The sequence below is a fragment of the Mauremys mutica genome, chromosome 3, assembly GCF_020497125.1.
Source record: "Mauremys mutica isolate MM-2020 ecotype Southern chromosome 3, ASM2049712v1, whole genome shotgun sequence".
Lineage (NCBI taxonomy): Eukaryota > Metazoa > Chordata > Testudines > Geoemydidae > Mauremys > Mauremys mutica.
In genome coordinates, this window is record NC_059074.1 from 120,994,314 (window position 1) to 121,009,093 (window position 14,780).

The 14,780-nt window shown below is 38.2% G+C and overlaps 1 protein-coding gene across 6 annotated transcripts in view; it reads left to right on the forward strand.

Annotated features, from left to right (window-relative positions):
- Positions 1-14,780, forward strand: part of MAP3K4 (mitogen-activated protein kinase kinase kinase 4) — a 165,595-nt gene that overhangs the window by 76,080 nt on the left and 74,735 nt on the right. For all 6 annotated transcript variants that reach the window (XM_045010684.1, XM_045010679.1, XM_045010682.1 and 3 more), the window contains exons 4-5: positions 3,665-3,907; positions 11,244-11,390. In XM_045010684.1, the coding sequence (XP_044866619.1) occupies positions 3,665-3,907; positions 11,244-11,390 (390 nt within the window). The remainder of the gene's footprint in view (positions 1-3,664; positions 3,908-11,243; positions 11,391-14,780) is intronic.

The window sequence follows — 14,780 nt, forward strand, 5'->3', positions numbered from 1 at the left end:
TACTTCTGTTAAAGAATTTTTATATATTGGCTGTGTGCTTGAGTATACACGTGCATTTTACAAAATGTGAAGAAATTTTTACTGCAATGGCTATTTAAAAACTAGCTTTAATTTAAAAAAAAAAATCTGGTTCCTGAACTCTATTTTGAAAATGAATTGTTTATGTAATTTAAACATTAATATCTAAAAACTCAGGAAATTAATTTGTTTGAATAAAAATGTTTATATATAGTATGAAACTGAGGTTAGATATTCATCACACTTATGACCCAGTACTACAATGAGCTCTATGCAGATAAAAGGCTTCATCTGTATTAAAGTCATGTAGGACCAGGGCCAACATTTTCAAATGTCTATTTCAAAATTAGAGACCTGGGTTAAAATTTTCAAAAGTGCTTTGGGGTATGCCTACGTGGCAATTAAACATTGGTATCTGGACCGTGTCAGCTGACTTAGGCTTGTGGGGCTTAGGCTGCAGGCTCTAAAAACGTCAGTGTCGACATCTGGGCTTGAGGGAGCCTGGGCCCTGGGACTGTCCTCCATTATGAGGTCCCAGAGCACGGGCTCCAGCCTGAGCCTAGACTTCTACACTTCTGTTTTTAGAGCCCTGGCCTGAGCGCGCCCCCCTGCCCCGGTGAGCTCGAGTCAGGTGACACAGGCCAGATGCTAGGCTTTAATTGCAGTGTAGTCATACCCCTAGTGACTTAAATCCCAGTTTCAATAAGAGTTAGGTGCCTTGCACCCAGATTTTTAAAAGTATTTAGTTGCCTAACTTGTATTGGATATGGAACTAAGGCTTGCTAGGAAAGCCATATTTTGGCACTTAAACAAATGGTGTAATATTTCAGAGGTGCTTGAAAAATATCTGCAGAGAATGATTTGTGGCTACTCAGAACTTCTGAAAATCAGGCATCTTATTTAAGTGGCTTAATAGGGATTTAGGTGTCTAATAATAGATGCCCTATATTTGAAAGTTTTGCTGTATTATCTCTAATGTTAGAAAATGAAATACCATTTTTAGTTATTTTGTATTTTAATCCTGTATCCCTAGAAATAATTCCCTAGTATTATGAAAAGTCTTATGTTGTTTGAAAGATTCTTTTAAAAATTTACTGAACAAATACTAAAATCTATATTCTCATTAGCTATATTCTAAGTTGAGAATTTAAATTTCATTAGGTTATTTATTTTTGTTCCTAGTGCAGCTCTTAAAACACATTGTTGGCAAAAGTGTTTTTGAAAAAACTGTATTTATATTAAAATGAAGACTTGAACCTTCAGATGTTTGCACATTAGCAGTAAAATTCATCCTTACTAATTTTCATATGGCTTATTGCTAATGAAAAAGTCCCTTTTAAAAAGCTTTTACTGCTATTGTTATGGTTCCATTAAAGCCCCAGAAAATAGATTAATTTAAAAAAAATTGAATTAGGTAAAAGGAAGGTATAGTGAGATTTCCTTTGAAAAGATTAATTACTGCAGTAGCAGACCAACTAGTCGCAGGGTTGCACAGGAATAGTGTTGAAATAAATCATTGATTTTTTTTTTACATGAAATTTTATACATATATAAGCAGAAATGTTACACACTTTGTATCACAGGTACATGCTGATTAATTCATCTTGGTCTCTTGATTTTTGTCCCAGCAGAGACTGAGAGTTCTGTGGAAACCGTGGGTGAAATCCTTATCTCATTGAAGTCAATGGCAAAACTCCCTAACTTCAGTGAAGTCAGGATTTTATCCAGTGTATTCCACCTTTTGGGTGGAGGAGAAGGGGTTCATGCCTTTTAAAGCTGCTGGTTCACTTGAGAAACAGTTGATTAGCTGTAAAGGTGATTTCATCTGGTCATCCTAGAGAGGAAATGAGGGTGATGACTGGGACATAAACCTTGAAGATGCGGGGGAGAGGGAGAGGAGCTGGGGGCAGGAATTGAAGTTTCAGTTTGGAATGGATAGATTGTTGGAACACAGAAATCCCTCTCTATGTGTATTGTTTTTCACGGGTTGGTGGAAACTCCGTGTAAGGAATTGCCATACTACCCTATTATATGCACAGGAATTAGTTTTAGTAATTCTAAAATGTGTATAATCCAAAGAAGCCCATATCAGCCCTTTTTTGTCTTTAAGGTGACTAGTCTGGTCAAATTCAAAGAACTTTCTATCAAATAGTAGGCTAGTGCTTTTTAAAGTCCCTTTAGAATCTACGTCTGCCAACTAGTTTTGTGCCATTGCTAAAAAGCAATGAACACAGTACGTTGCTGGAAAAGTACATTGCCTAACTATGTCAGGCAAAATAATTCTGTGTGACTGTTCTGGGAAAACAGAGCTTGCCTGATGCAGTAGGAACAAAATGTCAAAAATGTGAATGTGGGTGTAAAGGAATAAACAAGTTTTCTATTAGCTGGTGAGCCTAAAAATAGTTAGCATATTTAAAGTTTTTAATTTTCAGGACTGCACTTGATCATTCGATCTACTTCCTATTCTTAATCCATTTACCTTTCACTTTAATCCAATGTTGCATGCATCTAGCACTGGAAAAAAAAAAAGAAGAGAACCACATGTGACAGATGCTAGTCATGTCTCTTAATGCATCAATGGAAGGTGTTCAAAAATCACAGTAATGGGTGCAATATAAGAACTGGATTAGATCATAATAAACCTTAAAGAGTTTAGGGACAAATTTTGTCCTTGGATAATGCACAACTCCCATGAACATTAGTGAGCACTGCACGCATATTAAAGGACAAATTTCTAAATTGCTATCACCAACTGAGCTTGCATGTGCAACTGTCCCTGAAACGCATATTACATTTGGGTAAATTTACAGCTTAGATAAAATCATTGAGAATATCTCTAAATGCAATCAGCTTTAAATGTTAAATATAAGTTTAACTTCCTTAATTGAAAAACGCACTAGCTATACTTAGCATTTTGTATTACTTGTTTTAACTGCAACGCAGCTTTAAGAAACATTACAAAGTTTGACAAACCCTTGCAGGAGGACATTTTCAAGGGTTGGTGGGTTTTTTGTTTTTGTTTTTTTTTAGCTGTGTGATGACTCCTATTTGTTGCTTTGTGCACTTTCCCCACTGTGCTATTTCAAGTAGAAAAGTTGGAGGAAATACGGTAATGCTACCATACAGATATAACACACAGCTTGACAGGAGCCCAGTATCACCTTGCTTTTCAAGAATTACTCCAATAGTATAAAACACTTGAAATTACCTATAAGTATCCTAGGATGATCTGAATAGCTGTTCCAGTGTCGTGTTAGGTTTAACACTATTCCAGGCTCACATGCAATTCAGTTTTCTTTCTGTACAGAGAATCTTCTGCTTCATTGAATAGTTTAACCGTTTTCTAATCTTAGAAATAAATTAAGATTAGATTGTTCATTCTCAAGTGTCCATGCCTGTTGTTAAATTTTGTCCTCGGTCTGGCAGCTTTATGAAGAAATAGGATTTTAGCTTTTTAAAAAAAGACTTAATTTGAAATCATAGCTTTGCACACTTTCCAGTATATTAGATCATAGTAGATTAATAGCCTGGCTCTTAAAAACAATTTCTTTTTTCATGCAAGCAATTTTTTAAAATTGATCCTTTAACTTATATTATTTAAAATCCTTGTTACAATACTTCTTTTTTTATTTATTTTTTGTTACAGTTTTCGGAATTCCCAGATCCCATGTTGTGTTCAGATTATGTGCAGTTGTCAAATTCCCCACTCTCCTCAGAGCAAAAATGCAGCACTGTATCAATGGAAGAGCTGAAATCTATGGATTTACCATCTTTTGAACCTGCATTCTTGGTCCTTTGCCGAGTACTTCTCAATGTTATCCATGAATGTCTCAAGTTAAGGTTGGAACAAAGGCCTGCTGGGGAACCATCTCTCTTGAGCATTAAGCAGGTTTGCTTCAAGAGTTTTTATTAAAAACTGCTTTCTGTTCTTTAATTATGTTGTCTATTTAATTGTTTTAAAGAGAGTTTGGTACAGAAATGATAGTACATTATGCGTCCCTTAAATTGTCTTCAATTGCAGATGGAAATGAAGTTTATGTAATAAACAACTGGTCTCATATACCTCTTTGATTTATGCAGTCAGGAATCAAAATGTCTTATTAAAGGATTATCGGCCACTAAAGATAAATAAACTGCATTCCACTTCTTTTATAGGCTGTAGACGTCATTTGCAGTAAGGTTGAAATATGTCTAGCAGCAGTTGTGTTGAATGTGAGCATAGCTAGTATGAGTGTAGTATGGTTTCCTTCACCAGTGTATACTAGGATTTTTTTGTCTGCTCCTTATTCCACAATCTGAACCAATGAATTTCTCTCTACTACTTACACTTGGTAGGCAGTGACCAGTCACTTGTTTCCAAGTTGTTGTTTTTTTTCTCCCCATCCAAAAGTATTCATTCTGCTTGCTGGCTTCCTCACTTTCCTTTTGATCTTTCTTATGAATTCAAGACCTGTGCAAAACCTGGACGTTCAGTGCAGCATGACTAGAAAAAATTAACCAAACTTAAATGTGATGCCAGACACTTGCTTCAGGTACTGGCCTGGGAGATGGCAGGCAGTGTTGTCATTCTGGCTGATAGGTAGGCTTGACTGAACTCTATTTTTATTTTTTATCATTTCGACAGATAATATTGATGTTTATTTTTAAGAATCTTGTGATTTTTATCAATTTAAATCTTCTCTGTTGCAGAAAATTATGTGGGTGTGGTCAGACAATTATTTAATGACAGCAGATGTTGAGATACAAAAAGTTAAAGCTTTATATCCATCAAAACTCAAATTGTCAACATCATATGTCAAAATATACAAAGTAAATATCCTTAAATCAAACTAAGTTCTCAAGCAGCATTTTACTTTCTTTGGCGGTCTGTAAGTTTTGATTTTTGATGGAAATATTTTTTTTTAAATGATTTGCATGTGTTTGGTGAAACTGATGTTTACTGACATTTACCAGTAAAAATCTAATTCTTTGGCCTACTCATAGGTGACTTCCTATCTAAGCCCTCTTTTATGGCCCTCTCCTTTCAGGGAGATAGCCTTTTTTGGGATAGCCTGCACTAGACCTTTGAAAGACAGTGCTGATCCTAAGACATCGCTTCTTTCAGACAAACCTCAAAACTCTTGGCCTCCTCATCTAAGTCCTTTTAGGTACCACCATTTCATAAGTTCTCAGGTAGATTTAGATCCTGGTTCTAGATACCCAAGAGTAATTTCCAAGCTGTAATCGAGCTCCAGACCTCTTAACTGACTGACACAGGTTTCTTAATACCACTTTTGAGCCCGTTCCTCTCATCTTTCTTGGATCAGGATGTCCTTGTGTTGAAGGGCATGGGAGAAAATCACTTCAGTCTGATGGGTCCTCTCCATAATTTTAGAAAGATGGTTGCACATTAGTTTCTCTTTTTCAAACTCCTTGTGGGGGAGAGGAGGGCGTTTTCTCTTCACTTTTCTTCCCTTTAGTCTGTAAGCCAGCATTCTTCACTGTTGGGTAGAGGTGACTACTTCTTGCTGTCGAAGTTGTACACCTGGCAGAGACAAGATCAACAGTGAATATTCTTGCTAATTGGCTCATCGGAGAGAATGGATTCACCCCCAACAAATGCTAGATTTGTCCCAATCAGTATTTTTAAGAACCTACAGTTCAGGGGTACTCCTTAAATAGATCTCTCTGCTAACTGAATGAACTATGTAGGTTCAAGCCAGGAACTTTCATCTTACATTTTTTTTCTCCATCAGATGGGCAAGGATCTTGAAATATGCATCATCCCAAGGGTCTTTCAAAAGTGCTTTGTTTTTTTTGTTTATTTTAAAGTGGGAGGTATTCGGCATACTCATCACCACAGCATAGTTTTGAGATCTTGGCCCTCCAACCTCCTACTCCTACCTGCATAACCTCAAGTTTTCCGTTTGATTGCCCCCTTCTTTGAGCTCAGGCTTGTATTGCAATTCAGAAAAAAATACTTTTCCTTAGCTGACTGGAGACTGAAAAGCAGATCCTAGTGGACACAATCATAGAAATTCAGGGCTGGAAGTGACCTCCCAGCTATATTCGAGACACCACTGACTTCCTGAGGAAACTACAATCCATTAGTGATCTTCCAGAAAACACCATCCTGGCCACTATGGATGCAGAACCCTCTACACCAATATTCCACACAAAGATGGACTACAAGCTATCAGGAACACTATCCCCGATAATGTCACAGCTAACCTGGTGGCTGAACTGTGTGACTTTGTCCTCACCCATAACTATTTCACATTTGGGGACAATATATACCTTCAAGTCAGCGGCACTGCTATGGGTACCTGCATGGCCCCACAGTATGCCAACATTTTTATGGCTGACTTAGAACAACGCTTCCTTAGCTCTTGTCCCCTAATACCCCTACTCTACTTGCGCTACATTGATGACATCTTCATCATCTGGACCCATGGAAAAGAAGCCCTTGAGGAATTCCACCATGATTTCAATAATTTCCATCTCACCATCAACCTCAGCCTAGATCAATCCACACAAGCGGTCCATTTCCTGGACACTACTGTGCTAATAAGCGATGGTCACATAAATACCACCCTATACCGGAAACCTACTGACCGCTATACTTACCTACATGCCTCCAGCTTCCATCCAGCACACACCACACGATTCATTGTGTACAGCCAAGCTCTAAGATACAACCGCATTTGCTCCAATCCCTCAGACAGAGACAAGCACCTACAAGATCTCTATCAAGCATTCTTAAAACTACAGTACCCACCTGCTGAAGTGAAAAAACAGATTGACAGAGTCAGATGAGTACCCAGAAGTCAATTCCTACAAGACAGGCCCAACAAAGAAAATAACAGAACACCACTAGCTGTCACCTTCAGCCCCCAACTAAAACCTCTCCAGCACATCATCAAAGATCTACAACCTATCCTAAAAGATGATCCCTCACTCTCACAGATCTTGGGGGACAGACCTGTCCTCGCTTACAGACAATCCCCCAACCTGAAGCAACCACACACCACTGAACAAAAACACTAACCCAGGAACCTATCCTTGCAACGAAGCCCGATGCCAACTCTGTCCACATATCTATTCAAGTGACATCATCATAGGACCTAATCACATCAGCCATACCATCAGGGGCTCATTCACCTGCACATCTACCAACGTGAGATATGCCATCATGTGCCAGCAATGCCCCTCTGCCATGTACATTGGCCAAGCCGGACAGTCTCTACGCAAAAGAATTAATGGACGCAAGTCTGACATCAGGAATCAAAACACTCAAAAACCAGTAGGAGAACACTTTAACCTGTCTGGTCATTCAATGACAGACCTGCAGGTGGCAATTTTGCAACAGAAAAGCTTCAAAAACAGACTCCAAGGAGAAACTGCTGAGCTGGAATTGATATGCAAACTAGATACAATCAACTTGAATAGGTACTGGGAATGGCTGAGCCATTACAAACATTGACTCTATCTCCCCTTGTAAGTATTCTCACACTTCTTATCAAACTGTCTGTACTGGGCTATCTTGATTATCACTTCAAAAGTTTTTTTTCCCTTACTTAATTGGCCTCTCAGAGTTGGTAAGACAACTCCCACCTTTTCATGCTCTCTGTATGTGTATATATATCTCCTCAATATATGTTCTATTCCATGCATCCGATGGAGCGAGCTGTAGCCCATGAAAGCTTATGCTGAAATAAATTTGTTAGTCTCTAAGGTGCCATAAGTACTCCTGTTCTTTTTGCGTATACAGACTAACACAGCTGCTACTCTGAAACCTGAAACATTTCACAAATTCTTGGCAAATTTGCTTAATTGTTTTGTCCAAAGGGGAAAAGGAAAAAAACACTGGAAAAAGTCTAGTCTCTTTGTTCCAAAAATGGCAGTTTTTCTGTTTGAAATGATTGTTTGTTTAGAATTTTATATCATTTATGTTTTTTAAAAGTTTCACACCACCAGCCCTTCTTCCCCACAAAGCAACAAAATAAAATTAATTTTTTCTCAATTTTTTCATTTCACAATAAATAAATAAATAAAATTAAATTGTTTTGGATTTTTTTGGGGGGGGGGGGGTTGTCCACTGAACCAGAAAATCAGCTATTTGCACAACTCTAATGGCTACTTCTCTGGCTGAGAAGGAAAGGTCTTCAAAGAAAGATTTGTGTAAGGTTGCCACCTGTTGGTCATACATACTTTTTCAGGCACTACAGGTTGGGCAATCCGACTCTGCACCCTTATTAGTTGAGTGCGGAGTTCTGTCATTTTGTAAGAGCTTTTCCCGTCCTTCACTGGGGAGCCAGGGGGCAATGCAATTTATAGATTTTTGGTTCAGATTATAGATTGATTAGGAGCAGAGAGAGAGGGAGGATTCCTTACCTGTAAACTGGGTTTCTAGGATGAAACATTTTACAATCTGAAGCCATCCCAGGCTGTTTCAAATTGATCCTTATGATTAACTAGAGTTAGACACTTAATTTAAAAAAATTGTCTATTCTCCAGTTAGTATTTTTCACAAGTGTGTTTAAGGACTAAGAAAACATCTAATTAAAGAAAGTCTATCTGGGTGGTCAGATTAACCGTGGGAGCTGGTGGTTAGTAACTTTGCCTAGCAAGTCTGAACAGCATAGGGAAATTGATTGGTCCAGTTTGTCAAAAGCTTGGTTGCAGAAGCCTAATTTACAAATCTCTGACAAATAACCATATTATAAAACTGCTATAGACGATAGTAATTTGGAGATTACATCATATGTCCAGCATGGTTTTCAGAAAAGAATCCTTGAATTGCTTATTCCTCAGAGAAACAGCATTGGCAGCTACACTTTCGGTCAGTGTAGATTGGACCATAGTAGACACCCCTTAGTATGTACAGTTCAGAACATGTTTTTGAAGGTGCTCATTGCTTTGTTGTTTTAAATTCCTTTCAGCTGCCACTTACAACTTTTTTTAGCCCAGTTACAGTTTTTTCTATAAAACTTCTACGTGTATTTAATTGTTCTGTTATGGAGTACAAATAGTTATTTTTGCATATGGTAATATTAGATGCCTGGTTAAGGTTTTGGAATGAAGAATCTGCTTTATTTTTTTAATGAAATGTTGTTGGCATATTCTTTAAAAATCTATTTTTTAAAAAAGAATTAAATGTTAAACATGTAAAATATTGTATGTGCCGCTATGGGAACATCTATTAACAATTTTTAGAAAGGCCATTATAAAGTGGTAACTTCTGTAAATGCGATATATCTAATTGTGAACTCTACTGTTAGGGTCGTAATTTTAACAAATGACCCATAGGCACGGAAGTAAACTATGCAGTTAGTTTCCTTTGACCTCAATTATTTAGGTACAGTCACAAATTTCACACTATTAGCAATTTTAAGGCAGTCCGCATAAATCAGCTGAGAACTTCTGTAACAACCCCTCAAACCTATGTAAATGGGTCAGCAGCAATAGTAAATATTAACCAATTTGCAAATAAAAGGCTTTCAGCTAGTCACTGAGCATCCACTGCCACCACTACACTTACTTAAGAGCTGAATAATATGTTATATGTCTTATAAGGGAGGGCTGATATACTTCTTGGACATAACAAGTTAATAGATTGGCAGGGTGCATATTGTATGAGTGAATGGAGAAGAAAATGGGTTTGTTCTTTAAAATATGTGACATGCTAGGGGTTTAGCTATTCTTTTTGCCTGATTTCCAAATCTGGTTCAGTAATCTTAGTTGTGCAAAATAAAATGAGCTACATTTGGTGCACCTGTAGAATCAGAGCAACCTTTTCTTCCTTTATCCACAACACAGTGTGTATATATATATATTTTTAATATATCAGGTCTGTATTTAATATATCATATCTGTAATATATCAGGGCATGTCTAAGCTACAATGGCACAGCTACCACACAGCAACGGTGCCGCTGTAGCACTATAGTGTAAACACTTCCAATGTCTATGGAGGGAGTTTTTCCATCAATTCAGTTAATCCATCTCTTCAAGAGGCGGTTGCTAGGTTGACGGAAGAATTCTTCCATTGACCTATCTGCATCTACTCTCGAGGTACACAGTACATGGCACTTAGGGCACAACATTTTTCAGAGTCCTGAGTGATGTAGTTAGGTTGATCTAATTTTTAAAAGTGTAGACAAGGCCTAAGAATAAATGATTATTTGTTTCAGTTCTTTGAGACAGTGACTGTCTTTTTGTTCTGTTTGTTCAGCACCTAGCAGAATGGGGTTGTGATCCATGACTGGACTGCATAGCCACTGCACCGTAATAATACGGGGTGCTACTTTTTGTATTTCTTGACTTTTCTGTTAAGCCTTCTCATACACTGGGTTCAGTGTAGTAATTTTTTTTTCTCCAGAAAGAAAATTAGTCGTAATGTTTTCCATAGAGTTTAAAAAAGAAAAAAATCCCACTCCCATACCTAAATCTAATTAAATCGGTGCTCAAGGAAAGTGATGCATAGTCAGATCTATGGATAGAAGTTAGGTTTGGAATAATACAGATTTGGGAATGGAAAATTCCTTTTATTTCATCCAGACTGTCTCGTTGCCAGTGCATGGTTGATTCCTACAGTGTGCTTCTAGTGTCTTCTTGTTTAAAAACCTATGCTTCCTAGAGCAGATATGGAATGGCCAGCCTCATTGATGTGCCTATGTCTTGACCTGAAGTGATCACTTATGTGAATAAGTAGATTATTCATTCAGTCCTTGGCTTCTTTTGCCAAACTGTCAACAAGGGAGGGTGCCAGTCATTGTCAGTTGTTGTGATGTGTTTCGTGTTGTGGATACCTGCCCAGTAGGAACCAGTATAGTAAATTATTTCACATAGGCTTCCAAACAGTTGACAACTGTCAAATGACCTATTATTACTGACTTGCTATGGATTTAAACCATTGCTCTAAAGGTGTGAAGCTCCTTGTCCAATTATAAAATTTTAAACTATCCAGTCAGTTGAATACAATGGTTTTCCAAATAGCAAAAATAAAATTTCAACCATTTGCTGCAATCCCTACTTGCAGTAACTTGCTGAGTGGCATTACAGTCTCAGGAGAACTTATGCAAAACTTCCCAGGAGATATAGGAACAATCCAACTAGTCTGTGAAAGCCAGAGAAACACAATAATGACACAAATGTATTATTTAAACAAGCTAAACTTTAATTCCCAAATCTCAGGGAAATTGAGAATAGCAGATTGATTGCAGTCTGTGGTTTCTTCTATTGCAGCTAGCAAGAGAGTGTAAAGAGGTCCTGAAGGGTGGCCTGCTAATGAAGCAATATTATCAGTTTATGTTACGTGAGGTGTTAGATGACTTACAGAAGATTGACTACAACATAGATTCTTTTGAAGAGGACTTGCATAAAATGTTAATGGTGAGTAGCAAAAGAGGGAATATTTTTGGTTATATACATCTGTTATACATTTGCCTGATTCTAGGTCTTGGGATCATTTCTGATTGTCCTTCCTTAGCTAGTAACTGTCTAGCCATCTTATATTACCTTTTTTTAAAATGGCAATAATGGTCATTGTTCTAATAAATGTTATCAAAGGATGTAAATAAAGTATGTTAGAGACAATGTTGATATTTTTGATGACTGGACTGTGGGAATTGCTATTCTCTTAGGTCCTAAGAGAGTCAATAATATACTTTTTTGGCAAATTGCCTTTGTTTATAAAATAGCTCATCATAGAATCAGAAATGTGATAAAAAATTAAATGCAAGTAATATTAAGATTTAAATTAAGCCAAGGAAAACAGTTGTCTGGTTAACATCTTTTTGCTTTAATTTTCACCTTGATTTTGTAGCCAGCCTAGAAGCACGTCTTGTTTTTAGTATATTTGTTACTGCAATAACTAAACACAGAAGGCTTATTTAAGAATATACTGCTGGTCTCCAGTGAGTGTAACTGAAGTTGCTTTGTTTTTGTGGGTTTCAATTAAAACTTCGTTTCTTTAATGTGGCTTGATATCTTTTCATTGTGTGTGGCTTTTTTTTTTTTTTTTTTTTTTTAAGTAGCTTAAAGAATAAGGGAGGCTCAGGAAGACTCTGATTTTGGTGTCTCATTATAGGGAGAACTGACAGCGCTGCATATAGTTAAGGTTAGCTGACACTTATTATTATTAGACCCTGTTTTCAGTCTTATAAATTTGCCAGATTTCAGCTGTTGGAGCTGAAATTTCCCATCTGCCTTAGGCAGAATTTTTTGGAAACTTTCAGCAAAAGTGGTTCAGCTGTTTCTGAGAACTAGATTAGAGAAAATTTTTTTTTGCCCATGTTTAAAAAACAAACCAAAAACAAACCAAAAAAAAGGCAGCTTTTAACCATTTCATTGAGAAGTTCTAGTGCCTCCATGCTTTGAAGCAAGAGCTTGAAATTTAGCAGCCTTTGTGTCAGAAATGGGCCTTGGTAATGGTAATAATTGGAGATATACCAATCTCCTAGAACTGGAAGGGACCTTGAAAGGTCATTGAGTCCAGCCCCCTGCCTTCACTAGCAGGACCAATTTTTGCCCCAGATCCCTAAGTGGCCTCCTCAAGGATTAAACTCACAACCCTGGGTTTAGCAGGCCAATGCTCAAACCACTGAGCTATCCCTCCCCCAGCCTTCTGCTGTTCTTGTGAAAAACCTCCCCAATTGGGCCAACTAATAAGCCTTTGAAAAAAATCACAGTTCACCAGAGAATTGTTAGTCTGGCAGCTAAATTCTTCAAAGATTCTGTGTGTCCTGGACATGCCCCGGGTTGCACAGGACGTGAGCAGAGGTTTTGTTGAAAATGCTGCTCCTGGCTGCTGTGGTGCTGGGCACTAGAGCTGAGAGCAGGGACTCTCACATATGTTCTCAGTGCTCCCCTTACTGGTTCTTGGGCAGAGTGGAGAAGAGAGGATGAGAGTCAGACCTGGTGAAGGGCAGCTCCAGCCAGGCCAGAGACATCATCCCCTGGCCCTCCCCAGATAAGGTGGGAAGGGGTGGGATGGGGAGAGTGTGGGGGTCCCGGGCTAGGGGTGGGGTCATGTGGGGGTGATCACAGGGGTTACTCTCCTGACCCCCGGCTTCTCCCCCGTCCCCCAAGAATTTCCCCACCAGTTGCTGTCCCGGCCCATCAGGATAAGCAGCTCACGGCCGGGACACTGTGTTTACTTAGGTTTACCTCTGTGCCTGCAGATGCGAGGTAAACAAACCATCTCGGCCCGCCAACAGATTAGATCCTAATCTTTCTTCTTCTCCATCTTCTTCATATCTGTACTCCAAAAGTTTCCTGACTCTTCTAGAAAAAGGCCTCTCTTTTAAACTTCTATGACAATGCACTCTTCATCTGGCTAGCGGTTTCAGATTTGAGGCTGCAGTCGAGATTCCTGGACCAGATGTAGAGGATCTTTATTTCTTCTCCTGTTGGCAATCACCTTTCTCTTTTGTGGATGCATAGGCTGTAATTACTGCTGATCAGAGGGCTAAGAAATTATCTAGAAAGATTACTAGCTAATAAATTATCCTGAGGGTTCACTAACTAGTTCCCTTAATTTCCAAAAGTTTGCCTTTTTGAAATTGAAAATGTTTTTGATTCTCCTTCCATTTTTAATTTTAACTAAGTCAACTTTTGATTGCTCTATCCAGTGTTATTTTCTATGACTAGCTTGTCTGTAATGTCCTCGCTACTTACTATAACCAAATGTAAAATATCACCTCTTGTTGGTTCCAGTCCTGCTAATTGTTCCTCCGTGTTTCTGTTACTTCTATAATATCTGGTTTCCTATACTAAACTGGTAGCTCTAGTTCAGGGGTAGGCAACCTATGGCATGTGTGCCAAAGGCGGCATGCGAGCTGATTTTTAGTGGCACTCACACTGCCCGGGTCCTGGCCACCGGTCTGGGGGGCTCTGCATTTTAATTTAATTTAAAATGAAGCTTCTTAAAAATTTTAAAAACCTTATTTACTTTACATACAACAATAGTTTAGTTATATATTATAGACTTATAGAAAGAGACCTTCTAAAAATGTTAAAATGTATTACTGGCACACGAAACCTTAAATTAGAGTGACTAAATGAAGACTCGGCACACCACTTCTGAAAGGTTGCTAACCCCTGCTCTAGTTCCTCCATTTTGTTGCCCAAGCTTGTCACATTAGTGTTCCAACATATCAGTTGTTTCTCTCTGACCTCACCCAATTTCTAGATGTATTAGGTATAGTCCTTTTGCATTTTTAAAAAGCCTGAGTCATGTATTTCCACTGGTTAAAGAGCCATTGCATTGCTTACCTGAGATTTGAATGTTGTGCTCCTGTTTCTAATGGATTGTCCCTATGAACCGGTCGTCATGTTCACTTTTTTAGTAGTTATCACTTTGGCTTGCTGGGTGAGGAAAATTCAGGCTTTGATAATAAGCCTTCCATACACAATTTTTCAGAAAGACAGGATTACTCTCAGGCTGCATCATATTTTTTTTTACCAGAAGTGGTTTCAGATGTTCATATAAATCAAAGTACACACTAAATGGTATTTTTTTTTTCTAAATCTCATGGCTCGCCTTCAGACTCTGAACTCCACACACTAGATCTTCTTAGGGCTGTGTCCTTTCAAAGATCATTCAGACTCTTTGGCTTTTGCTAATAAATCAAAGGACAAGCTGTTTCCTTTCAGAGACTCTCTAAATGGGTTACAGACTGCGTTAAGATTTCCTGCTCATTAAACTACTTCTTCCCTCTTGAGTTAGGGCACAGTCTCTACTAGAGCTCAGTCAACATTTGTTGCTTGCTTTTGGAGAGT